Source organism: Lipotes vexillifer, unplaced genomic scaffold (genome assembly GCF_000442215.2).
Source record: "Lipotes vexillifer unplaced genomic scaffold, Lipotes_vexillifer_v1.1 scaffold242, whole genome shotgun sequence".
NCBI lineage: Eukaryota > Metazoa > Chordata > Mammalia > Artiodactyla > Lipotidae > Lipotes > Lipotes vexillifer.
The window spans coordinates 11,663-33,151 of NW_006771376.1; the positions used below are offsets into that span (position 1 = coordinate 11,663).

Below are 21,489 nucleotides of genomic sequence, written 5' to 3' on the forward strand. Positions count from 1 at the left end.
AAGATAGTGCCCCACCCCCACCCCCCGCTGTCTTTCTGAGAGAGAACTTGTTTAAAGTTTCATGTACAGTGAGCGAAACAGACTATTCTGTGCTCTGGCGTGGAGCTGTTAGTTTAATGAAATGTCAAGTACCATACTTCCTTTTAGACAGCATTTGTGATCAGATCAAGTGTCAGAAACCTCACAGCATAAGAAATCAGTTGATACTCTCCTTCTAAATCTTGTGATTTAGAGGTTTAGCTGAAGAGAAAATAATATCTATAGATATCTCAAGTGTCTCTGAGCAATAACTTTTGTTACCATGATATTCTTTTCCAATGGACCTAACTGACTGTAGACAGAACCTTTATAAATACGTTGTGGGTGGGTACTGTTTGTTTGTTTTAATTAAAATGACATAGTTCAAAGAACTATAGAAAACTATTGAAAAACGCTCACATCTCCGAAATGCAAATGTTCACACACAATCAGACAAATTGGCATATGGTCACGTAGAACTAAACAAATCTTAATCAGTAGCTTCAGGGAAAATTATCAGTATTTTAAAGTAAGAATTTAATTCAACAGATTATTAGGTAATTTAAAATAATTTCTTCCACAGAGTAGTTTTGGGCCCTTTTATTGCTCTCTCAAGATAGACACAGATCTTTCCTCACATGATCAGTAATTCTTAAAGACCAGCTATTTGTCTAAAGCAATTATTTTCCTTTACAATATTTGTTGAAAGCAAATATAGTCTGGTTTTTGTTATAGTGAGTACAGTATACTGAGCATAATTATAGGCCCAAGTGTGGACACAGAGACCCCCAAAATAGAGCCTGGAGGCCACCTTTTTAAAGAACCTAACTGATAACTGTTTTTATGTTTTCCTCTCATAACACTAGACCACTGGCCATTTGTACTGTTTGTGATAAGATTTGTTAAATGTTTCAAATCAGTTTGAAAATCATTCAAGAAGATTTTTTGTTTTAAGAAATAAATTATAAAAATCAGAGGCATGGGCTTCCCTGGTGGCGCAGTGGTTGGGGGTCTGCCTGCCGATGCAGGGGACACGGGTTCGTGCCCCGGTCCGGGGGGATCCCACATGCTGCGGAGCAGCTTGGCCCGTGAGCCATGGCCGCTGGGCCTGCGCGTCCGGAGCCTGTGCTCCGTGGCGGGAGAGGCCACGGCTGTGAGAGGCCCACGTACCGCAAAAAAAATAATAATAAAATAAAATAAAATCAGAGTCATGATTAGCTTATTTTATAGACTGGACTCATTTAAATTTTTAATGTTTTGTTCTCAGTTTTGAAAGTGATAATCTCTAATTTTCTTTTTATTGAGAGTCTGTTATCCAGAAGATACACAGCATTCTTTGATACTGTCTGTGAAAATTGGGTCATATCTATAATCACCTTCTATATGTCTCCCTGAGGATAACCCCTTAAAATTCAGTGATTCCTAAAGCGTACAGAATTGGTGACCAGCTGCCCCATTTGAGATGGCACCAAGAAGACTCTTTGTGTCTTTTCTGAAAGGAAGTTGTGATTATAGCCAGCAATATCAGTAATGTTCAAGCAAGAACATCAGCGATTTATCAGACACGTATGACATTGCTCTTTGCCAGCGTCCATACTCTGTGCACTGTTCCGCCCCCAAAAGTTTCCTTTTTTGAGAGTTAATTTGACTTAGATTTATTAAGATTTTGATGTCATATGGTATCTATAGGCATTACAGTGAAAATGAAACTGCACATTCTGGAAATTTTCCTAATCGATCCCTCTTTCTCCAAAGGGAACGTGTTGAAAATACCAGTCGCCCCGGAGAAATGCAGGTAACCATCCAAAACCTAATGCCAGCGACTGTGTACATCTTTAGAGTTATGGCTCAAAATAAACATGGCTCCGGAGAGAGTTCAGCTCCACTACGAGTAGAAACACAGCCTGAGGGTAAGTCTCCCACCTCTCTGTCAGCCCCACCTGTAGGGAGACCTGTATGAAGGGCTACCTTACATATAGCCTGGCATACCATAGGAGTGCAGAAGATAACAGTTCCTCACCTTCAAGGTCCTTACAAAATAGTTACGGGATATCAAATTAATTCACATCAAGCAGTAGCAAATAGTGTAAGACAATATAATTCGGCTGATAGACACCCAAATTTTACTGATCCTTTAAGACCTAGCTCAGATGCCTTCTTAGAATCTTCCCTCTGATCTTATCTAATGTTGTATCTCGACAGTCCTAAAATACATTATCATTTTCTTCCTTGAATTATGCTTATGAATATATCTCATTAATTTTATGGCAAAGACAGAATCTTTTCTATCCTTTTATTTCCCACCATATCTAATGCAGTGCCTCACACAGGCAGTAGGTATTTAATAATTGTTCAACGGGATTGCCCTGATCTTTATACATACCACACTCTTTGGAATCTCTTCAGGGCTTTACTTTGGACCTGCTGTCTTTTGTGCTAAATAATGTTACTTCCAGTTACATTTCTTAAGATTTTCTCCAACTGAAATGAGTGTCAAGTTGATTTATCTTATAAATGTCTTCTATGTCTTAAATTTTGGTTTTAAACTATAGGCCAGAAATGACAAGAAGCAGTCAAATCAGAATTAATGCTTATCTCATGAGGCTTTCTTCTACACTTTTACCTTTTAACATGAGCCACTGTTTTTCCTTGGAGCCTTCTCCAGATTTCTTTTACTGTTAACTGCACTAGTGTTTCTGTATTAACAAACTTGCAGTAACAAAATTTTACTTCAGCTAGGGAGCATGGGAGATAAATTCATGAAAGCTACTGACCAGGGAACTAAACATATTAAATGAATTTACCACTGAAACTATGGAAATAATTCAAGGACTCTGCCTGATATAAGTAAAGTCGAAAAGCTGTGGAACTTCACTTTCTAATGCTGCAGCAAATCGTTTACCCGTCAAACAGTTATTGAGGACCTCCGCTACCAGGCACTGCACAAACTATTAGAGATGCAGAGGATGGACAAGATAGGAATTCTCCCCTTAAAGAATGAGCAGTTAAGATAGGAAGCCATTGATCATTCCAGTAATAGAGCTTAAAGATCAGGAATCAAACCCAAGAAACAACAAGAGGGCCAACAGAGAGGGGGTGGTGGTGGTGTTGATTTAAGGAAAGAATGTGTTCTCGCTGCAGGGAAAGGATGTTGAATTTCATGGTTACTGTGTTCAGATGAGAGCAGGAACAATCTATTAGATTTCAAACTCAAGCCATGAAGCAAAACTCAGTTTTCCTTCATTAACTCTCACATGCAGGTGTCATTCATGAGAGAGAATGGGATACAGAGCAAGGAAGAGTTACTGTAAAAGTTAGGTATATCAAGTCAGGTTCCTAGAAAAAGATGAGACCTGAGGTTGGCCTTAAAGCATTTGGCTTAGAGCAAGCATTCTTGGGGAAGGACACTGCTTGACCCCACCCCAAAATAGGACAAACAGTGCACATGCAAGGTGAGTCATGATGAAAGTAAAGGAAAAGACCACTGAATTTGATTCAGTTCCAGGGTTCAATCCTGGGGCCATGAACCTTCTGAAGATACATGAAAATATTTGTGTGTCTGTACATGTTCACATTTTCCTTGGGAAAGAGCCTGTGGTTTTCATTATCATTTCAGAACTTACAAGTCAAACTATTGAGAACCACTGGACTAGAAGGGGCATTGTCAAGTTAGAGATGAAAGAAGAGATTTATTGAGTGCCTGTCATGTGCCAGGCACCATGCTAGGCAGCAAGATGTAAAGACGCGTAAGACGACTTCTGTTCACAAGGAGCTTACAGTTTGGTACCAGCGCCAGGCAAGTAAACAGGCAATAATGTGATGTACAGTCATCACAAGGGAAGTAGGCAGCACAATCATTTATTCAAGGAATTCGATTAAACGAAAGTAGCTAAATAAGAATATAGCTGGAAGGGGCAACAGATTCTGGTGAGAGTATTTTAGGGGTAGAGAGTGACTATAACATGTTTTGGCAAAAGAGGAGTTAGTGGAGAGAGATTTGCATTTTATCTGGAGGTATTCAGCTTGGGGGCAGGTGGGAGGGGCCGTAAGTATGGGAGTCAGCCTTGGGAAAATAGTTTACATTTTTAGCTTTTCAAACCAACTTAAATTTTTTTCCATTTTTTAATGCCACTGTACAGATGAAATGAAAGAATTCACTAGCTCCTATTTTAGGATCATCTTTGCCTACATTTAGCCAATGAATATACTGAAAGTGATTTCAAGGGAATTTGTTCTGTTCTCCTTCCCTTTTAAAAAGTTAGGGGAAAGTTTTCCATAGCAGCAGAAGTGTGATGAATCCCACCTGTCAGGCTGCACAAAACATGCTCTTAAGTGAATAACATGATTCATGCCTAAATAAAGCAAACAACTGCCAGAAAACCATATTCAGGTTTCTCTGCTTTGGTAGGAAAACTAATCTTAAGCTGTCATGCTGTTATTTAAGCAAGCCAGTTTGTTTTACATTTTGTTAGTTTTTGCCCCTTTCCTTAAATCTAATGGATGTCTGTTACAGAAGCGCTGGCACCAGAGAAATGGTTTTCAGATACAGAGTATCTACCAAAATGTAGATACAGGCACCTGCTGGGATTTGTGTATAAATTGGGACTGGAACCTGTCAGTCAAGACAAAAAGAATATAGTAAAAAAGGATGTGAGCTGTTGTAGGATTTAGAGCTGGGCAGACAATCAGTCAACCAATCATAGGATCTTCCAGTCACATCATCCCACAGAGGGTGTTGTCATAATCCCCTAACTGGTTTTCCTGAGTCCACGTTTTAGAACGAGGAAGTGCTCAGCTCCTAGCTCCACTACCCGCCAACTTTTCCATCTTCTGGGAATGGTTCTTAACCTCTCAGCCTCATCCATAAGTAGGGATGATAACAGTATCCGTCTCATTTGGGTTAGTGCACAGATTAAATAAAATGTAATTTAAATAAATGTAAAGCACTTAATGCTGGACTGATTGCAAGCATTCAATAAATGGTGGCTATTTTTTAAATATCTAGTCTTGTGCCATTATTGTTTTTCTTCCATGCATGTGTTCACGTGTTCTTTTTAAATGCAGATCTGATCATGTCATGTTCCTGCTCATAATTCTTCAGTAATTACCTAACACCTACAAGAAATAATCCAAACTCATAGCAGGGCCTTAGAGGTTCTCCTTTATCTGGCTCTTGTCATCCTTTGCAGCATTCTCTCTCCCATATCCATTCTTTGTTTCAACCTGAACAACATGACACTGTCTTCTCACCTGTTATGTCCAAATTGGTTGGATCAATTTCCCTCTTGGTGTCAGCAAACTCCTCATTCTTCCTGCTCCCCAGAAGTCCTCACCAATCCTTCCCTTTCCTAACCACCCCCACCCAAAGCAGAATTGTGTACTCTCTTCTTTCAGTTTTCATTACAGATGTTACCTAATCTATCAGCGCTTAGGATCTTCTTTGTACCTGTATGTCTGACTCCCCTCTAGACTGGGAGTTCTTTGTGGGCAGGGACTCTGTCCATCATTCATTGTATCCCCAGAGCCTGGTAAAAGAAGGCTCTCTTTTTGTGATGTTCGCTTTTATGTGCTGCAGTCCCACTGCAAAACTAGGATTTTATAAACCACAAGAAGAATTCTGCACTGTTCACTTTTTTCTTTGAATAAATTTGAGATACTTCACAGATGATTTTTGGTTTTTCAGTCATAAAGAGGGAAATCATTTAATTATATATTATCCTGAAACCACTTCAGTCAGATCACTTGTTTTCGTAGTTTTTATTGTTTTAAAAACATAACCAGGGCTTCTCTGGTGGCGCAGTGGTTAAGAATCCGCCTGCCAACGCAGGGGACACAGGTTCGAGCCCTGGTCCGGGAAGATCCCACATGCCGTGGAGCAACTAAGCCCGTGTGCCAGAACTACTGAGTCTGCACTCTAGAGCCTGCAAGCCACAACTACTGAGCCCACATGCCACAACCACGGAAGCCCACGTGCCTAGAGCCTATGCTCTTCAACAAGAGAAGCCACCTCAGTGAGAAGCCCACACAATGCAATGAAGAGTAGTCCCCGCTCGCTGCAACTAGAGAAGACCCGCAAGCAGCAATGAAGACCCAACGCAGCCAAAAATAAATTAATTGATTTATTAAATTAAAGAAAAAACATAGTGTGCCATTATTGCTGAGAACGGCCTTGAGGGATGCAGTAAATTTTATTTATGTCTTACTGTCTTGAAATTTTCTTTCTAGTTCAGCTCCCTGGCCCAGCACCTAACATCCGAGCATATGCAACTTCACCTACTTCCATTACTGTCACCTGGGAAACACCATTGTCTGGAAATGGGGAAATTCAGAATTACAAACTGTACTACATGGAAAAAGGAACTGATAAAGAACAGGTATAATAGGAAGCCATTTTTTAATGCATTGATTGGAATAGTAGAGTTGAAATATATTTCCAAAACTCAATACCTGCTTGTCTAGAAATCTGAGGAAAAAAATATGTATAAGAAATGAAAAGTTGATAGATTCTATTTCTTGGTACAAAGGTTTATTCTGTAGTTTTTGCCAGCAAGGGTTCCTAAACATCAAGGAGTATTTCTCAGCAAACTGCAGTGCTTATGATTAATTTGCTTTAACTGTTAAATAATATTCTGTAAAAGGGACAAAAATCTGCCTTATGTCAAATATAGAATTTGTATAGTTAATTCTTTATTTTGCAGCATTTCTTTTGGCTTGAGTTGTGTATATATAAATTGTTTTATTTTATTCAAGGATGTTGATGTTTCAAGTCACTCCCACACCATTAATGGGTTGAAAAAATATACAGAGTATAGTTTCCGAGTGGTGGCCTACAATAAACATGGTCCTGGAGTCTCCACACAAGATGTTGCTGTTCGAACATTTTCAGATGGTGAGTCTTTCTTCCTCTGGAACAAAATACCATGCTTGGGGGCACTGGTCGCATAGTATTAAAATCATGGGCTTTGATGTCAAGGAGATTTGACATCTGAACTGGTTCAGATACCAGTTCTAGTAGTGTGACTTGGGTCAAGTCACTTCACATGTCTGAGCATGTTTCCTTATATGTGAAATTTATAATACCAACTTCATTGGGTTGCTGTAAAGATCCAGTGAGAGAGCATAGAACATGTAGTGCCTGGTACTGAATAGTTTCTCTGTATTTTTATTTTTACTAGATGCTTTTGTTTGAGTAAATATTATTGCTTGTTCATAGCACAGACCATCCCAGGGCAGTTGGAAGGCTGGGCTTGCTCTACTTAGTAATCATATTTGCCTGCCAAATAGGTTTTTTTTTTTTTTTAACATCTTTATTGGAGTATAGTTGCTTTACAATGGTGTGTTAGTTTCTGCTGTATAACAAAGTGAATCAGCTATACATATACATATATCCCCATATCTCCTCCCTCTTGCGTCTCCCTCCCACCCTCCCTATCCCACCCCTCTAGGTGGACACAAAGCACCGAGCTGATCTCCCTGTGCTGTGCAGCTGCTTCCCACTAGCTACCTGTTTTGCATTTGGTAGTGTGTATATGTCCCTGCCATTCTCTCACTTCATCTCAGCTTACGCTTCCCCCTCCCCATGTCCTCAAGTGCATTCTCTATGTCTGCATCTTTATTCCTGTCCTAACCCTAGGTTCTTCAGAACCTTTTTTTTTTTTTAAGATTCCGTATATATGTGTTAGCATACGGTATTTGTTTTCCTCTTTCTGACTTACTTCACTCTGTATGACAGTCTCTAGGTCCATCCACCTCACTACAAATAACTCAATTTCGTTTCTTTTTATGGCTGAGTAATATTCCATTGTATATATGTGCCACATCTTCTTTATCCATTCATCAGTCAATGGACACTTAGGTTGGTTCCATGTCCTGGCTATTGTAAATAGAGCTGCAGTGAACATGTGGTGCATGACTCTTTTTGAATTATGGTTTTCTCAGGGTATATGCCCAGTAGTGGGATTGCTGGGTCATATGGTAGTTCTATTTTTAGTTTTTTAAGGAACCTCCATACTGTTCTCCATAGTGGCTCTATCAATTTACATTCCCACCAACAGTGCAAGAGGGTTCCCTTTTCTCTACACCCTCTCCAGCATTTATTGTTTGTAGATTTTTTGGTGATGGCTATTCTGACTGGTGTGAGGTGATACTCATTGTAATTTTGATTTGCATTTCTCTGATGATTCGTGATGTTGAACATCCTTTCACGTGTTTGTTGGCAATCTGTATATCTTCTTTGGAGAAATGTCTATTTAGGTCTTCTGCCCATTTTTGGATTGGGTTGTTCGTTTTTTTGATATTTAGCTGCATGAGCTGCTTGTCAATTTTGGATATTAGTCCTTTGTCAGTTGCTTCGGTTGCAAATATTTTCTCCCATTCTGAGGGTTGTCTTTTCGTCTTTTTATGGTTTCCTTTGCTGTGCAACAGCTGTTAAGTTTCATTAGGTCCCATTTGTTTATTTTTGTTTTTATTTCCATTTCTCTAGAAGATGAGTCAAAAAGGATCTTGCTGTGATTTATGTCATCGAGTGTTCTGCCTATGTTTTCCTCTGAGAGTTTTATAGTGTCTGGCCTTACATTTAGGTCTTTAATCCATTTTGAGTTTATTTTTATGTATGGTGTTAGGGAGTGTTCTAATTTCATTCTTTTACACGTAGTTGTCCAGTTTTCTCAGCACCACTTATTGAAGAGGCTGTCTTTTCTCCATTGTATATTCTTGTCTCCTTTGTCAAAGATAAGGTGACCATATGTGAGTGGGTTTATCTCTGGGCTTTCTATCCTGTTCCATTGATTTATATTTATGTTTTTGTGCCAGTACCATACTGTCTCGATTACTGTAGCTTTGTAGTATAGTCTGAAGTCAGGGAAGCTGATTCCTCCAGCTCCGTTTTTCTTTCTCAAGATTGCTTTGGCTATTCAGGGTCTTTTTGTGTTTCCATACAGATTGTGAAATTGTTTGTTCTGGTTCTGTGAAAAATGGCATTGGTAGTTTGATACGGATTGCATAGAATCTGTAGATTGCTTTGGGTAGTATAGTCATTTTCACAGTGTTGATTCTTCCAATCCAAGAACATGGTATATCTCTCCATATATTTGTATCATCTTTAATTTCTTTCATCAGTGTCTTACAGTTTTCTGCATACATGTCTTTTGTCTCCTTAGGTAGGTTTATTTTTTTTTGTTGCAGTGGTAAATGGGAGTGTTTCCTTAGTTTCTCTTTCAGTTTTTTCATCATTAGTGTATAGGAATGCCAGAGATTTCTGTGCATTAATTTTGTATCCTGCTACTTTACCAAATTCATTGATTAGCTGTAGTAGTTTTCTGGTAGCATCTTTAGGATTTTGTATGTATAGTATCATGTCATCTGCAAACAGTGACAGCTTTACTTCTTCTTTTCCAATTTGGATTCCTTCTATTTCTTTTTCTTCGCTGATTGCTGTGGCTAAAGAGTAGCCTTGTCTTTTTAGCAAGCCTTGTCTTTTTCCTGATCTTAGTGGACATGGTTTCAGTTTTTCACCACTGAGAACGCCATTGGCTGTGGGTTTGTCATATATGGCCTTTATTATGTTGAGGTAAGTTCCCTCTCTGCCTACTTTCTGGAGGGTTTTTATCATAAATGGGTGTTGAATTTTGTCGAAAGCTTTTTCTGCATCTATTGAGATGATCGTATGGTTTTTCTCCTTCAATTTGTTAATGTGGTTTATCACACTGATTGATTTGAGTATATTGAAGAATCCTTGCTTTTCTTGGACAAACCCCACTTGATCATGGACAAACCCCACTTGATCCTTTTAATGTGCTGTTGGATTCTGTTTGCTAGTGTTTTGTTGAGGATTTTTGCATCTATGTTCATCAGTGATATTTGCCTGCAGTTTTCTTTTTTTGTGACATCTTTGTCTGGTTTTGGTATCAGGGTGATGTTGGCCTTATAGAATGAGTTTGAGAGTGTTCCTCCCTCCACTATATTTTGGAAGAGTTTGAGAATGATAGGTGTTAGCTCTTCTCTAAATGTTTGATAGAATTTGCCTGTGAAGCCATCTGGTCCTGGGCTTTTGTTTGTTGGAAGAATTTTAATCACAGTCTTAATTTCAGTGCTTGTGACTGGTCTGTTTATATTTTCTATTTCTTCCTGGTTCAGTCTCGGAAGGTTGTGCTTTTCTAAGAATTTGTCCATCTCTTCCAGGTTGTCCATTTTATTGGCATTATAGTTGCTTGTAGTAATCTCTCATGATCCTTTGTATTTCTGCAGTGTCAGTTATTACTTCTCCTTTTTCGCTTCTAATTCTATTGGTTTGAGTCTTCTCCCTTTTTTTTTTTGATGAGTTTGGCTAATGGTTTATCAATTTTATCTTCTCAATGAACCAGCTTTTAGTTTTATTGATCATTGCTGTTGTTTCCTTCATTTCTTTTTCAGTTATTTCTGATCTGATCTTATGTTTTCTTTCCTTCTGCTAACTTTGGGGTTTTTTTGTTCTTTCTGTAATTGCTTTAGGTGTAAGTTTAGGTTGTTTGTGATGTTTTTGGTTTCTTGAGGTAGGATTGTATTGCTATAAACTTCCCTCTTAGACCTGCTTTTGCTGCATCCCATAGGTTTTGGGTCGTGTTTTTATTGTTATTTGTTTCTAGGTATTTTTTGATTTCCTCTTTGATTTTTTTCAGTGATCTCTTGGATATTTAGTAGTGTATTGTTTAGCCTCCATGTGTTTGTATTTTTTACAGATTTTTTTTCCTGTAATTGATATCTAGTCTCATAGCATTGTGGTCGGAAAAGATACTTGATACGATTTCAATTTTCTTGAATTTACCAAGGCTTGATTTGTGACCCAAGATGTGATCTATCCTGGAGAATGTTCCATGAGCACTTGAGAAGAAAGTGTATTCTGTTGTTTTGGGATGGAATGTCCTATAAATATCAAGTCCTTCTTGTTTAATAGATCATTTAAAGGTTGTGTTTCCTTATTTTTTTCATTTTGGATGATCTGTCCATTGGTGAAAGTGGGGTGTTAAAGTCCCCTACTATTACTGTGTTACTGTCGATTTCCCCTTTTATGGCTGTTAGCATTTGCCTTATGTATTGAGGTGCTCCTGTGTTGGGTGCATACAAATAGGTCTTTTAAATTCCTCAGGATTTTGTGACAGTATTTCTCACCTGTGACTGAATATTTGCTTATACCCATGACCCTAAAGCAATCGTTTTCAAAGTACAGCCTGCCAACAAGATTGAGTTGGTCAAGACCAGCATTTTTAAAAAATGTTTTTAAAGTAGAACAGAAAATACCAGTTTATTGCAATTAGCGTATGTATTATGTCCTGAAACTCAGCTAAATCCAAGTGTTAACAAAAATGTCTTTTTCTTAAAAATGTGTGTATATGTGTATAGCCCTTATATATAAAAAAGCATGCCTTAGAAGCTATAGTTTGACTCCTTTAAGCAGGTAGTCAGACATCACATCACCAACAAAGGAGCAGACTGACATCATGTGATATGTTGCATCGAGAAAGATGTAACTTCACCTCTATGTTGTATCCCTGCCAAAAATGTTTAATTTAAATATGATCATGATGAAATAACTAGACATATTGAAATTGATGGACATTCTTCAAATAATTAAATAAACTGTCCTGAATTCTTAGAAAATACTAGTCTCGTGAAAAAAACAAAAAAGGTAGGGGAGTCGTTCTAGAATGTAGATTAAAGGAAAGTAAAGACACATGAAATAAAATAAAACATGTGTGATCTTTGATTCTGGGAATTAAAACAGCTAAAAAGGACACTCTTGTTACAATTACTTAATGTTAGGTTCGTATAGTATCAGTATTAAATACTAGATATGTTATTAATTATATTAGGTAATATTTTTGTGTTGATTAGATTTTGAGTGTGATCACTGTATTATCATTTTGTTGGAGAATGTTTTTGTTTTTAGGAGATACATACTGTAGTATTGAGTGAAGTATCATGATGACTGTAACTGTCTCTCAGCCATCCAGAAACAATATGTAGATAGATAAACATGTTTGTGTAAATATAATGAGAGAAATAAAGCAGAAGTGGCAGAATATTAACAATTGGTGAATCCAGGAAAAGAATGCATGGTGTTCATTGTATTCTTCTTGTCACTCTTTCTGATTGCAATTTTTCAGGATAAAAAGTTGGGAAAAATAAATGCAAACTGTAGTTTGGTTAGCCAACTACATTACCCTGTTTTTTGAGGTAGGCTCTTAAATCTACCCATGAGCCATTTTTAACTGCATTAAGTGGCTTGGCATGCTGACTACAGTGCCTGTCACGGGAACTGAATGTTTCTCAGCATGGTGGTTAAGGGCAGCAGTTCGGAGTAAGATAAATCTTAGTTCCTACACCAGCTGAAACAAATACCTTGAGCAAGTTAACTCTCCTGAGCTTCATCTATAGTTTTCTCATCTATAAAATGGGAATAATAATAGAAACTCCTTTGTAGGATTGTTTTAAGGATTAAGTACCTGTCATGTAGGAGCATGCAGCAGATCTTAGCTATGATGGTGGCAGTGGTGATGATAATGAAGAAGACAGCAACAGCAATTATGTTGGTGCCTTTGCAGCTAAGTCAGAGGTTCTTAACAGGGAGATGATCAAAACCATCCATGGACTTTTTTCAAAACACAGGTTCCTAAGTCTTTCTCCAGACCCTCTGTGCCTGAATCTCCTGGTTGAGGCCTGATGTACTTTGTTGTTAGCACAGGATTCAGCAGCGAACAAGAAATAGTCTCTGTCCTCCAGAAGCCTGTAGCTCGGTGGGCACTTAGTTATACACCTGGTCACCAAATGTCAGAGAATGGGAGGGAGAAATTTCCATGGATGGATTTAGGAGAGAAAAGCCAAGGTTAGCATTTTGTGATGGAGAAGAAACTAATCAGGTTTACTTAAATTTTCTTTGCTTCCTATAATTACTACAAAAGAAGACAGTGGAGGGTGTGTGGACCATAAACTTTGAGATACCCTTGTCTTATGTTCTAATATGTGAGAAGCTAAAGTTATACAGCTGTTTTTTAACCAACGGTCCCAAACTTCTCACATCTGAATGAGTGTTCCCTGCTACCTAGTTCCCTTGGGAAGCCAAATCGTTTCTTAACTGGACTGTCATTGCTTAAACATCTCTTTGCTCTACTTGCACACTGCCTTTAAAACCAGTTTAAGACCCCACAAGAAAGCCAAGCTCATTGATTTGTGTACATCACATTTTGGACTCATAGTGATATTACCCAGTTGATTCACTTGCTATAGTCATTAGACTTGTTTCCAGAAAATGTATCCCAAGATAAAGATATGCTACTCCCAAGAATATTCAGAAGAATACGTTAAAAATTCAGAATGTATTTGGGGTCTAGAAAAGTTTGCGGTCACTATCATATCCTTGAAATAAGTACCTGACTTCCCAAAGGTACAGCCTGACTTGGGTATGGGTGCATATGTGAACGGGTCTCATTATTTTAAATGAATCAAATATGGCCCCACACCTTGTCCAGATACTTTCAACACGAGGGCACTGGCTGCTGGGTTAGACCTTCAGGTTGTATATCAGTGTTTGAGATGCGCATTTGTATAAAGTCCAGCCAAGAACAGTCACATGATGGGTGACGCCTGAGTGATTGAAATTTTTTTTTCTTTTCTTTTTTTTTTTTTTTTTTTTTCCCTTTCAGTTCCCAGTGCTGCTCCTCAGAATCTGTCTTTAGAAGTAAGAAATTCAAAGGTAAAACTTTATATTGCTGTTGTTCATTTTCTGTTTGCCTCAGGAGGGCAAATAGAGAGGGAGATTCTGTATCAAAACATCATAATCAAGCAAAGAAATAAAGTAACATAGATGTTACACTTGCCAGTTTAAAGCTGGGCTTAGAAGCCAACTCTGGTTGATTCTGTTCAACTTTACTGCCTTTCTATTGTGCAAAAATTACTTTAGCCTTTCTTCAAATACATTGCTATTATTATGTAAATCATGACATCCTAGATGTTAACCATCCAGAACCTTGGTGACAGGTAGAAAGAAGTAAGTTGTTGTTTATGATACCATAGCCTGTTTATTACTGTGAGGTGAGCCTAGTGTGAATCAAAGGCATACGTCTGTCAGATGGTTGCATTGCTGAAGCTGTCCCTCCTGGTCAAGTTCACTGTGCACTGAAGGCCATGTGTTCCTCTCAGATGCCCAGAACCCCTACTGGGCTGCATAGACAACTGAGACAGTCAGTTCTTTCAAAAAGGATTATGGGACTCCTTTTCCTTTAAGAAACAACCAGCTGTTGATTAACAGTTCCCTCTTTGAAAAGTTTTAGACAGAAATTGTCTAATTTTGCTGTTGCTACAGTGGAAGTAGAAGAGAACCTTACACCTAACAGTAGTTTACTTCCTAATCCACATGCCTCTGACCCTACGTTTTCCTTCAAAAACTTTCCTGAGACTTTTGCCCTATGTCTTCATTCTGGCAAAATAAATCAAGTGCCCAGTGTATACTGCCCACAAATACAGTCTCCCCATTTGATCTTTGATGGTTTTAAAATTAAACACTATTTTTGAGTGATTATTAAATAACTTAGTAAAACTCTGTCTGAACACTCTGTTGCTTTTATGGTTCCTTCTCTTACACACTGAATTCAGGGTAATAATACATAAAGCGGAACCAAGATTTGATATATTCGGTCTGTTCCCCGTAATCTTGTCTTTCCCAGAGTATTGTGATTCACTGGCAGCCACCTCCTCCAGCCACACAGAATGGGCAGATTACTGGCTATAGGGTTCGCTACCGAAAGGCGTCCCGAAAGAGCGATGTCACTGAGACGTTGGTGACTGGGACACAGCTGTCACAGCTGATTGAAGGTAAGCTGCTTTGCACATAGACGAAAGCTAGGAGATGGTGTCTCTCTCAAATGTTGAATTGTGCTAGTCTAATGAGTGCTCTGGGCTGTTGACTTACACAAAGCAAAAATGGTTTAAAACAATTTGTAAGAGTTCAGTCTACTCTGACTTGATAAAAATTAATGGAAAACACTCTTACAGGTTCTGCCATCTCTGGTGAAATTGCGTTTGAGTTTCATTGCCTTACTTGTGTTTTTCTGTGTTCTCCATGTTTTCTTTTTTGAATACACACACACACACACACACACACACACACACACACAAACTCTTGTAATCTGAAAGAAAGGTAAAACAAAGCTATATAAGCAAAGAATCCACTCAGTCTAGTTGGTAGCAGAGGCCTACAAAATGACTTCTATAACGCTGACACCACTCAGGTATATGTGGCCTGAAACAACATTTGTGAATAGCCACAGCCATGCAATAATCATTCTTGCCTCTACAGACATGATAAAGTTCTAGAAAATTCTGTCAAGGATAGCTCTTTTGTATAGTTCTTCCTTTGTGTGCAACAGAGCAAGTGGCACACCTGATAAAAATGAACCCTAATCCATATAATCTGTATAGGTATAGGTTTCTGAAAATTGGAGAGCCAGTGACAGTGAAAAACTGTACTCCAGTAAACCAGCAAGCTTTTCTCTGTACTCCTCACCTCATGGATGAGATTGACTTCTTTGAAAATAGGAGGAGGTGAATGTTTGTCTTCAAGGGTATCTTTCAGTCTTCTAGTTTCCTCTCAACCCCACAGCTCTAAGCTGCAGCAGGTAAATATGGCTGTAGGGGTGTTGCTGAGAAGTCTCACCAAAGGAGCATTACAGCAAAATTGGTCACGGATGTTCTTAAAAGTCAGTCTGATTTTACTCCAGACACAGATAAATAACACTTCCCAAAGATAAAGCTTTTATTTTGAATGTTTAATAGTAGATATTTATTGTATACCAGGCACTCTTCTTGTTTCTAGTAAAAGTAGATACAGTCCTTGCCTATGAGGAGACTATTCATTTTCTCAGTGGAACATTTGATGTATAAGCAGAGTACCACTTTCATCATAAAAATAGCCTTTTCTTTATCAAGAAAATTCTTGCATTTTAAAATCATATTTAGATTCATTCATTTGTTTAATAGACTTTATTGAACTTTTATTAGCAGGTACTAGCACTGAATATACAATGATGAGCAAACGTGGAGATCATTGTTCTCTTGAAGCATTAACTTGAAGCTGATAAGTATTGGAGAACAGTATGGGTTCCCAAGATCCTGTACTGAATAGCAAATTATAGGATTTTAAGTTTTAGCCAGAAGTAATTGTTGTGTCTTCTTTTTGTACCACTTACAGCACTAAACACATTCTGCCATATCTTTATAATATGAATCGAGTGCCTTGGTTTTAGTCGATGAGCTCTCTAGGTTATCTTGAGGGAGAGGAGCTCAGCCTCTATACTCACGCGTCTCTCTCACTTGCACCTGCTTATGTGCACTCTCTCTCTCACTTGCTCACTCCCCAGAGGAGAGGGAATGATAATCTGATTGGTTGAATTCTTCCAGGTCCTCAATTGAACCATGTTTGTTGTCTGTTAAAGTTACAAATGCTTGTGTAGCCCACTCTGGCACGTCCTGTTCAGTGTGTGCAGGGAGGAGACAGAGAGGTAAACTGACTTGGCCCCAGCCGTTCTGCTTCTTCTCCTGTCTTGCTTCTTGCTTTCTTGTGGACAAACAGAATCAGGATGGGCCTGCAGAGGACACAACCTCCCATCTCTCCTCTCACACCACGTGACAGGATTGATTAACTGAGCAAGGGCTCATCCTGCATCCTAGCCAACTTCTCTCTCAGTAGCTCTCTCTTTGGAGTTTCTGTACTATGTTGCTGGCCAAAGATGCTGTTATTTGAATATGGGGAAGTAGGATAATTTTTCATAACCCTTACAAGGCCTATCACAATATCTAGAATCTAAGTGCTCTAAAAATGTATGCATGTGAACTGTACACTTAAAAATGACTAAGATGATAAATTTTATGTTATATGTATTTTAACACAATAAAAAAAAATGGAAGCATGAATATATGAATAGCTGACCATATTATTGACTGTTACCTCACTTTGTGGGGTAGACTTTTACATGTAGATCTTTGTTGCCTTTGGTACATTGGTATATCGGGTACTTTGTTAGCTGATAGTAAATATGAAAGATTGCATAGTAGAAAGGCTTTATTTCTCTTTTACTTATAGTATATACTTATGGGCAATAGGCTGTTGAGAAATAGATTTCTAGGCCATATTAGATGTTTAAATTTTTTTCTACTGTGGTTATGGGGTGGCCCAGAGAACAGAGGTAAACTGGTAGGTGTTATACCTCTGCATTATTTTCTGGTCTTTGGTGTCTTTTGAGACCAACTGACTTTGTTCCTTTGTTGTAACTCTTTCATTCCTTTGGCCTCTTTTTGGCCTTGGCCTCCTTAGTAACAAAGTGAAGGGATTGCATTAAGTGATCTCTAAGATGCCTTTAAGCTCTTATAAAAGATCTGAAGTCTCCTGGGAGCTTTACTCATTTTGTTTTCCTCTTGGATTTTGTGGGCTTTAGCCTCTACTTCAGAGGTAGGAGCTCCTCTGTGCTGTATTTATGTATTGCTTGTTCTGTATTAACTTTAACTGAAATGTTATCAAGATAGTAGCTTTTTATTAAGTTGGTGGATGAGATATTTGCTTTAATGAGAGATTGCTGATCTTTTGTTTTTCCAAACCTCTTGTTTCAGCCCTTTTTTTTTTCTGTCGTTTGGGTTGCAGGTCTTGATCGTGGGACTGAATATAATTTCCGAGTGGCTGCTCTAACAATCAATGGTACAGGCCCTGCTACTGACTGGCTGTCTGCTGAAACTTTTGAAAGTGACTTAGATGGTAAGAACAACAATCGGCAGGACTGGCACAGGCTAGGTACTAACTGAAGTCAAATGAGTCAAACTGGAAAGGCACAGATTTTGGGTGGCTTAAATCTGTGAACTTTAGTGGATTTATACTGCTGTCATTCCTGTAATACAGCGAGTCTCCTGCAATGTTTTTTTTGTTTGTTTGTTTGTTTTTTTTAGAGAACCGTCCCTTTAAGCAGAACCAGCACAAGTAAAAATGTACAAGTGCTTTAAGTCTGGTTTTTTACCAAGGCCATCAAGTAGATAAATGATATACAATTCAAGGCTGAACCACATAAATTATGCCTTTATTTCAGTTTCAGTTTCCCTCTTCCCTTAGTCCTAGAAACCTTTCCCTTTTTCTCACCTGTTTATTCAGTAACTCCATGTGGGTGTGTGTATGTACCTTTATCAGAGACAGGTGCTGCACTTAAAAGACAAAAGACCTGGGTATTTACTCTAATTCTTTGTTTACTAATTTTTAAATAGTGGTAGAAATTTATGCCTTGAAATAATGTATGTGAAAGGTATGTAAATTGCCACCTTTTAAAGGTACTGTAATTGCCACCCCTTAGTCTCCCACCGTTTAAATCAATTTGTGGTTCTAAAGTTTCATATTTTCTGACTTACCATATTACTTTGGGGAGTAAATAATTGATATCATTGCTGTAATATGATACTTGATCACCTGTTGACAGCAGGCTTCTAATTAGTTGATGTTGTGCCTTTCTCATTCCACCTGGTAGAGTTTGGGAATCAGATGTAGGACCAAGAGGAATGGGTAACAATTGAAAGACAACTTATTTGTTTTTCTCCATTGGGAAGACGTTCTTGGATCTCTTTCTCTTCCCTTCCAAATTAATACTGCAGTGTTTTGTATTTCAGGCTGTTTGAGTTTGTTTTCTTAGACTGCAGTAAAACCATGGGCCATACTTTACTGTACATATAGATTCTCTTTGAATTCTTGGGAAAATGGAAAAAACTTAGCACCAAATAATTTGGCGGAAGGCTGAACACCATTTCCCAAGCATGATGAAATATTCTAAAGGAAAGTGGCTCTAGATATCATACTTCTTTTCTGTTTTCCTTCCCAGAAACTCGTGTCCCCGAAGTGCCTAGTTCTCTTCACGTCCGCCCACTTGTCACTAGCATCGTAGTAAGCTGGACACCTCCGGAGAATCAGAACATTGTGGTCAGAGGTTATGCCATTGGTTATGGCATTGGCAGCCCTCATGCCCAGACCATAAAAGTGGACTATAAACAGCGCTATTACACCATCGAAAATCTGGGTATGTGTGCTAAGTAGAGGAAGTAATCACACATGTGATTTCTTTTTTTTTAACTTTTTATTGTGTAATAATTGTATTTTTACAGAAAACTTTCAAAAATAGTACAAAGAATTTTTATATATCCTTCACCCAGATTCCCCAAAGGTTAACGTTTTACCACATATGCTTTATCTGCTGTATGTACCTGGGTTTTTTTTCGCAGAACCGTTTGAGAGTAAGTTGCAGACATGATGCCCCTCTATATCCACTCATATTTACTTTTAATTTGCATTTCCTAAAAATATGGGCATTTTCTAATATAACCACAGTGCAGTTATCAAAATGAGCAAATTAACTGTGAAACTATCTATAGACTTCATATTTTACTAGTTGTCTCATTAATGTCCTTTATAATAAAAGAAAAACATTGTTTTCTGTTGCAGGATCACATGTTGTATTTATTGTTTCTCATTAGTTTTCTTTTATATGTAACAGTTCCTTGTTTTTTTCTTGACTTCCATGACTATGACATTTTTGAAAAATACATATAGACCATTTATATTTTATAGAATGTTTCTCAGTTTAGACTTGTGTAATATTTCCTCATTACATTCAGCTTATGCATTTTTGGAAGGAGTGACATAGATGCATGTGTTCTTGTCAGTACATCATATCAGGAAGCACATGAGAGTCTAATGCTAGTGATGTTAACTTTAACCACTTGGTGAAAATGGTATCTTCCACATTTCTCCACTATAAAGTTATTATTTTCTTCCTTCGTAATTAAAAAGTACCTTGTAGGGGAGGTACCTTGAATCTTTGTAAATATCTTGTTTCTTGTCGAACTTTTACTCACTAGTTTTAGAATCTTTAGTTAACAGTTATTACTGTGATGTTTCCCAAGCGGTGATTTCCTAATTCCATTATTTCTTCTACATTTATTAGCATTCTTTGATAAGAAAGAGCTTTCCTTCTCTTCATAGTGAAAGAGCAGCCAATGGGAGTCTCTTTATGACTAGTTTCTCTGTCCGTTTGACATCTCCCATCTTTCTTTGAGCACTTTCTTTCTTTTTGACACAGTAAGATGTTAACAGGCTTATCTGGTATTTTCCTAGCCTTTGCCCTTGAATCAGCTATTGCTCCTGATTTTTTATAAATGATATTTAGAAACCAATATCTGAGCACTATACATGCTCATTGTTACTGGGGTAGAAATCCTGAGGAATCTATTAAAAAGGCTACTAAAACTATAACTGGGTTTAAAAGGTCACAAGATACAAAGTCAATATATAGAAACAGTTGTATTTTCACATACTAACAATAAGCAATTGGAAATTGGAATTAAAATAACAATACCACCATCAACAGAGGAATGGATAAAAAAGATGTGGTACATATATACAGTGGAATACTAGCCATAAAGAAGAACAAAGTAATGCCATTTGCAGCAACATGGATGGACTTAGAGATTGTCATAGTGAGTAAAATCAGACAGAGAAAGACAAATATCATATGATATTGCTTATATGTGGAATCTAAAAAGAGGGGTACAAATGAACTTATCTACAAAACAGAGTTACAGATGTAGAAAATAAACTTATGGTTACCGGGGGTAAGGGGGTGGAGAGATAAATTGGTAGAGTGGGATTCACATATACACACTACTATATATAAAATAGATAACTAATAAGGACCTACTGTGCAGCACAAGGGACTCTACTCAATACTCTGTAATGGCCTATATGGGAAAAGAATCAAAAAAAGAGTGGATATATATGTATAACAGATTCACTTTGCTGTACACCTGAAACTAACACAACATTGTAAATAACTATACTCCAGTAAAAATTTTACAAAATAACAATACCACTTAATAGCATCAAAAATATGAAGTACTTAGGAATAAACTTTAAATATATATATATATATATATATATATATATATATATATATATAAGATCTGTGTGCTGAAGAGTGGAAAATGATGGCTGAGAGAAATTAAAGAAGACTTAAATAAATGGAGATACCATGTTCATGGATTGGAAAACAGTATATTACAATGAGAGTCCTCTCCAATGCAATCCCAAGTAAAATCCCAGTAGACTTTTTTCTAGATGTTGATAAACTTAAACTTATTCTAAAAATTATGAAAAATCAAAAGAGCTAGAATAGCCAAACATTTTTGAAAAAGAAGAAGAAAGTTTAGAAGACCCACACTGTGTGATTTCAGGACTTATTATAAAGCTACAGTAACCGAGACATTGTGATAGTGTTTATGTAAAAGGTAGGTGAAACAGGATAGAGTCCACAAATAGATCCATATGTATATGGTCAATTGATTTTTGACAAAAATACTGAGGTGGGGCTTCCCTGGTGGCGCAGTGGTTGAGAGGCCGCCTGCCGATGCAGGGGACACGGG

The 21,489-nt window shown here is 37.7% G+C and overlaps 1 protein-coding gene across 1 annotated transcript in view; it reads left to right on the plus strand.

The window, feature by feature from the left end:
- NEO1 (neogenin 1) overlaps positions 1-21,489 on the plus strand; it is a gene marked incomplete at its 5' end in the record, with an annotated part of 64,416 nt that overhangs the window by 5,491 nt on the left and 37,436 nt on the right. The window contains 7 exons of the mRNA XM_007446712.1: positions 1,774-1,928; positions 6,244-6,392; positions 6,769-6,907; positions 13,695-13,744; positions 14,715-14,862; positions 17,684-17,794; positions 18,897-19,091. Of these exons, the coding sequence (XP_007446774.1) occupies positions 1,774-1,928; positions 6,244-6,392; positions 6,769-6,907; positions 13,695-13,744; positions 14,715-14,862; positions 17,684-17,794; positions 18,897-19,091 (947 nt within the window). The remainder of the gene's footprint in view (positions 1-1,773; positions 1,929-6,243; positions 6,393-6,768; positions 6,908-13,694; positions 13,745-14,714; positions 14,863-17,683; positions 17,795-18,896; positions 19,092-21,489) is intronic.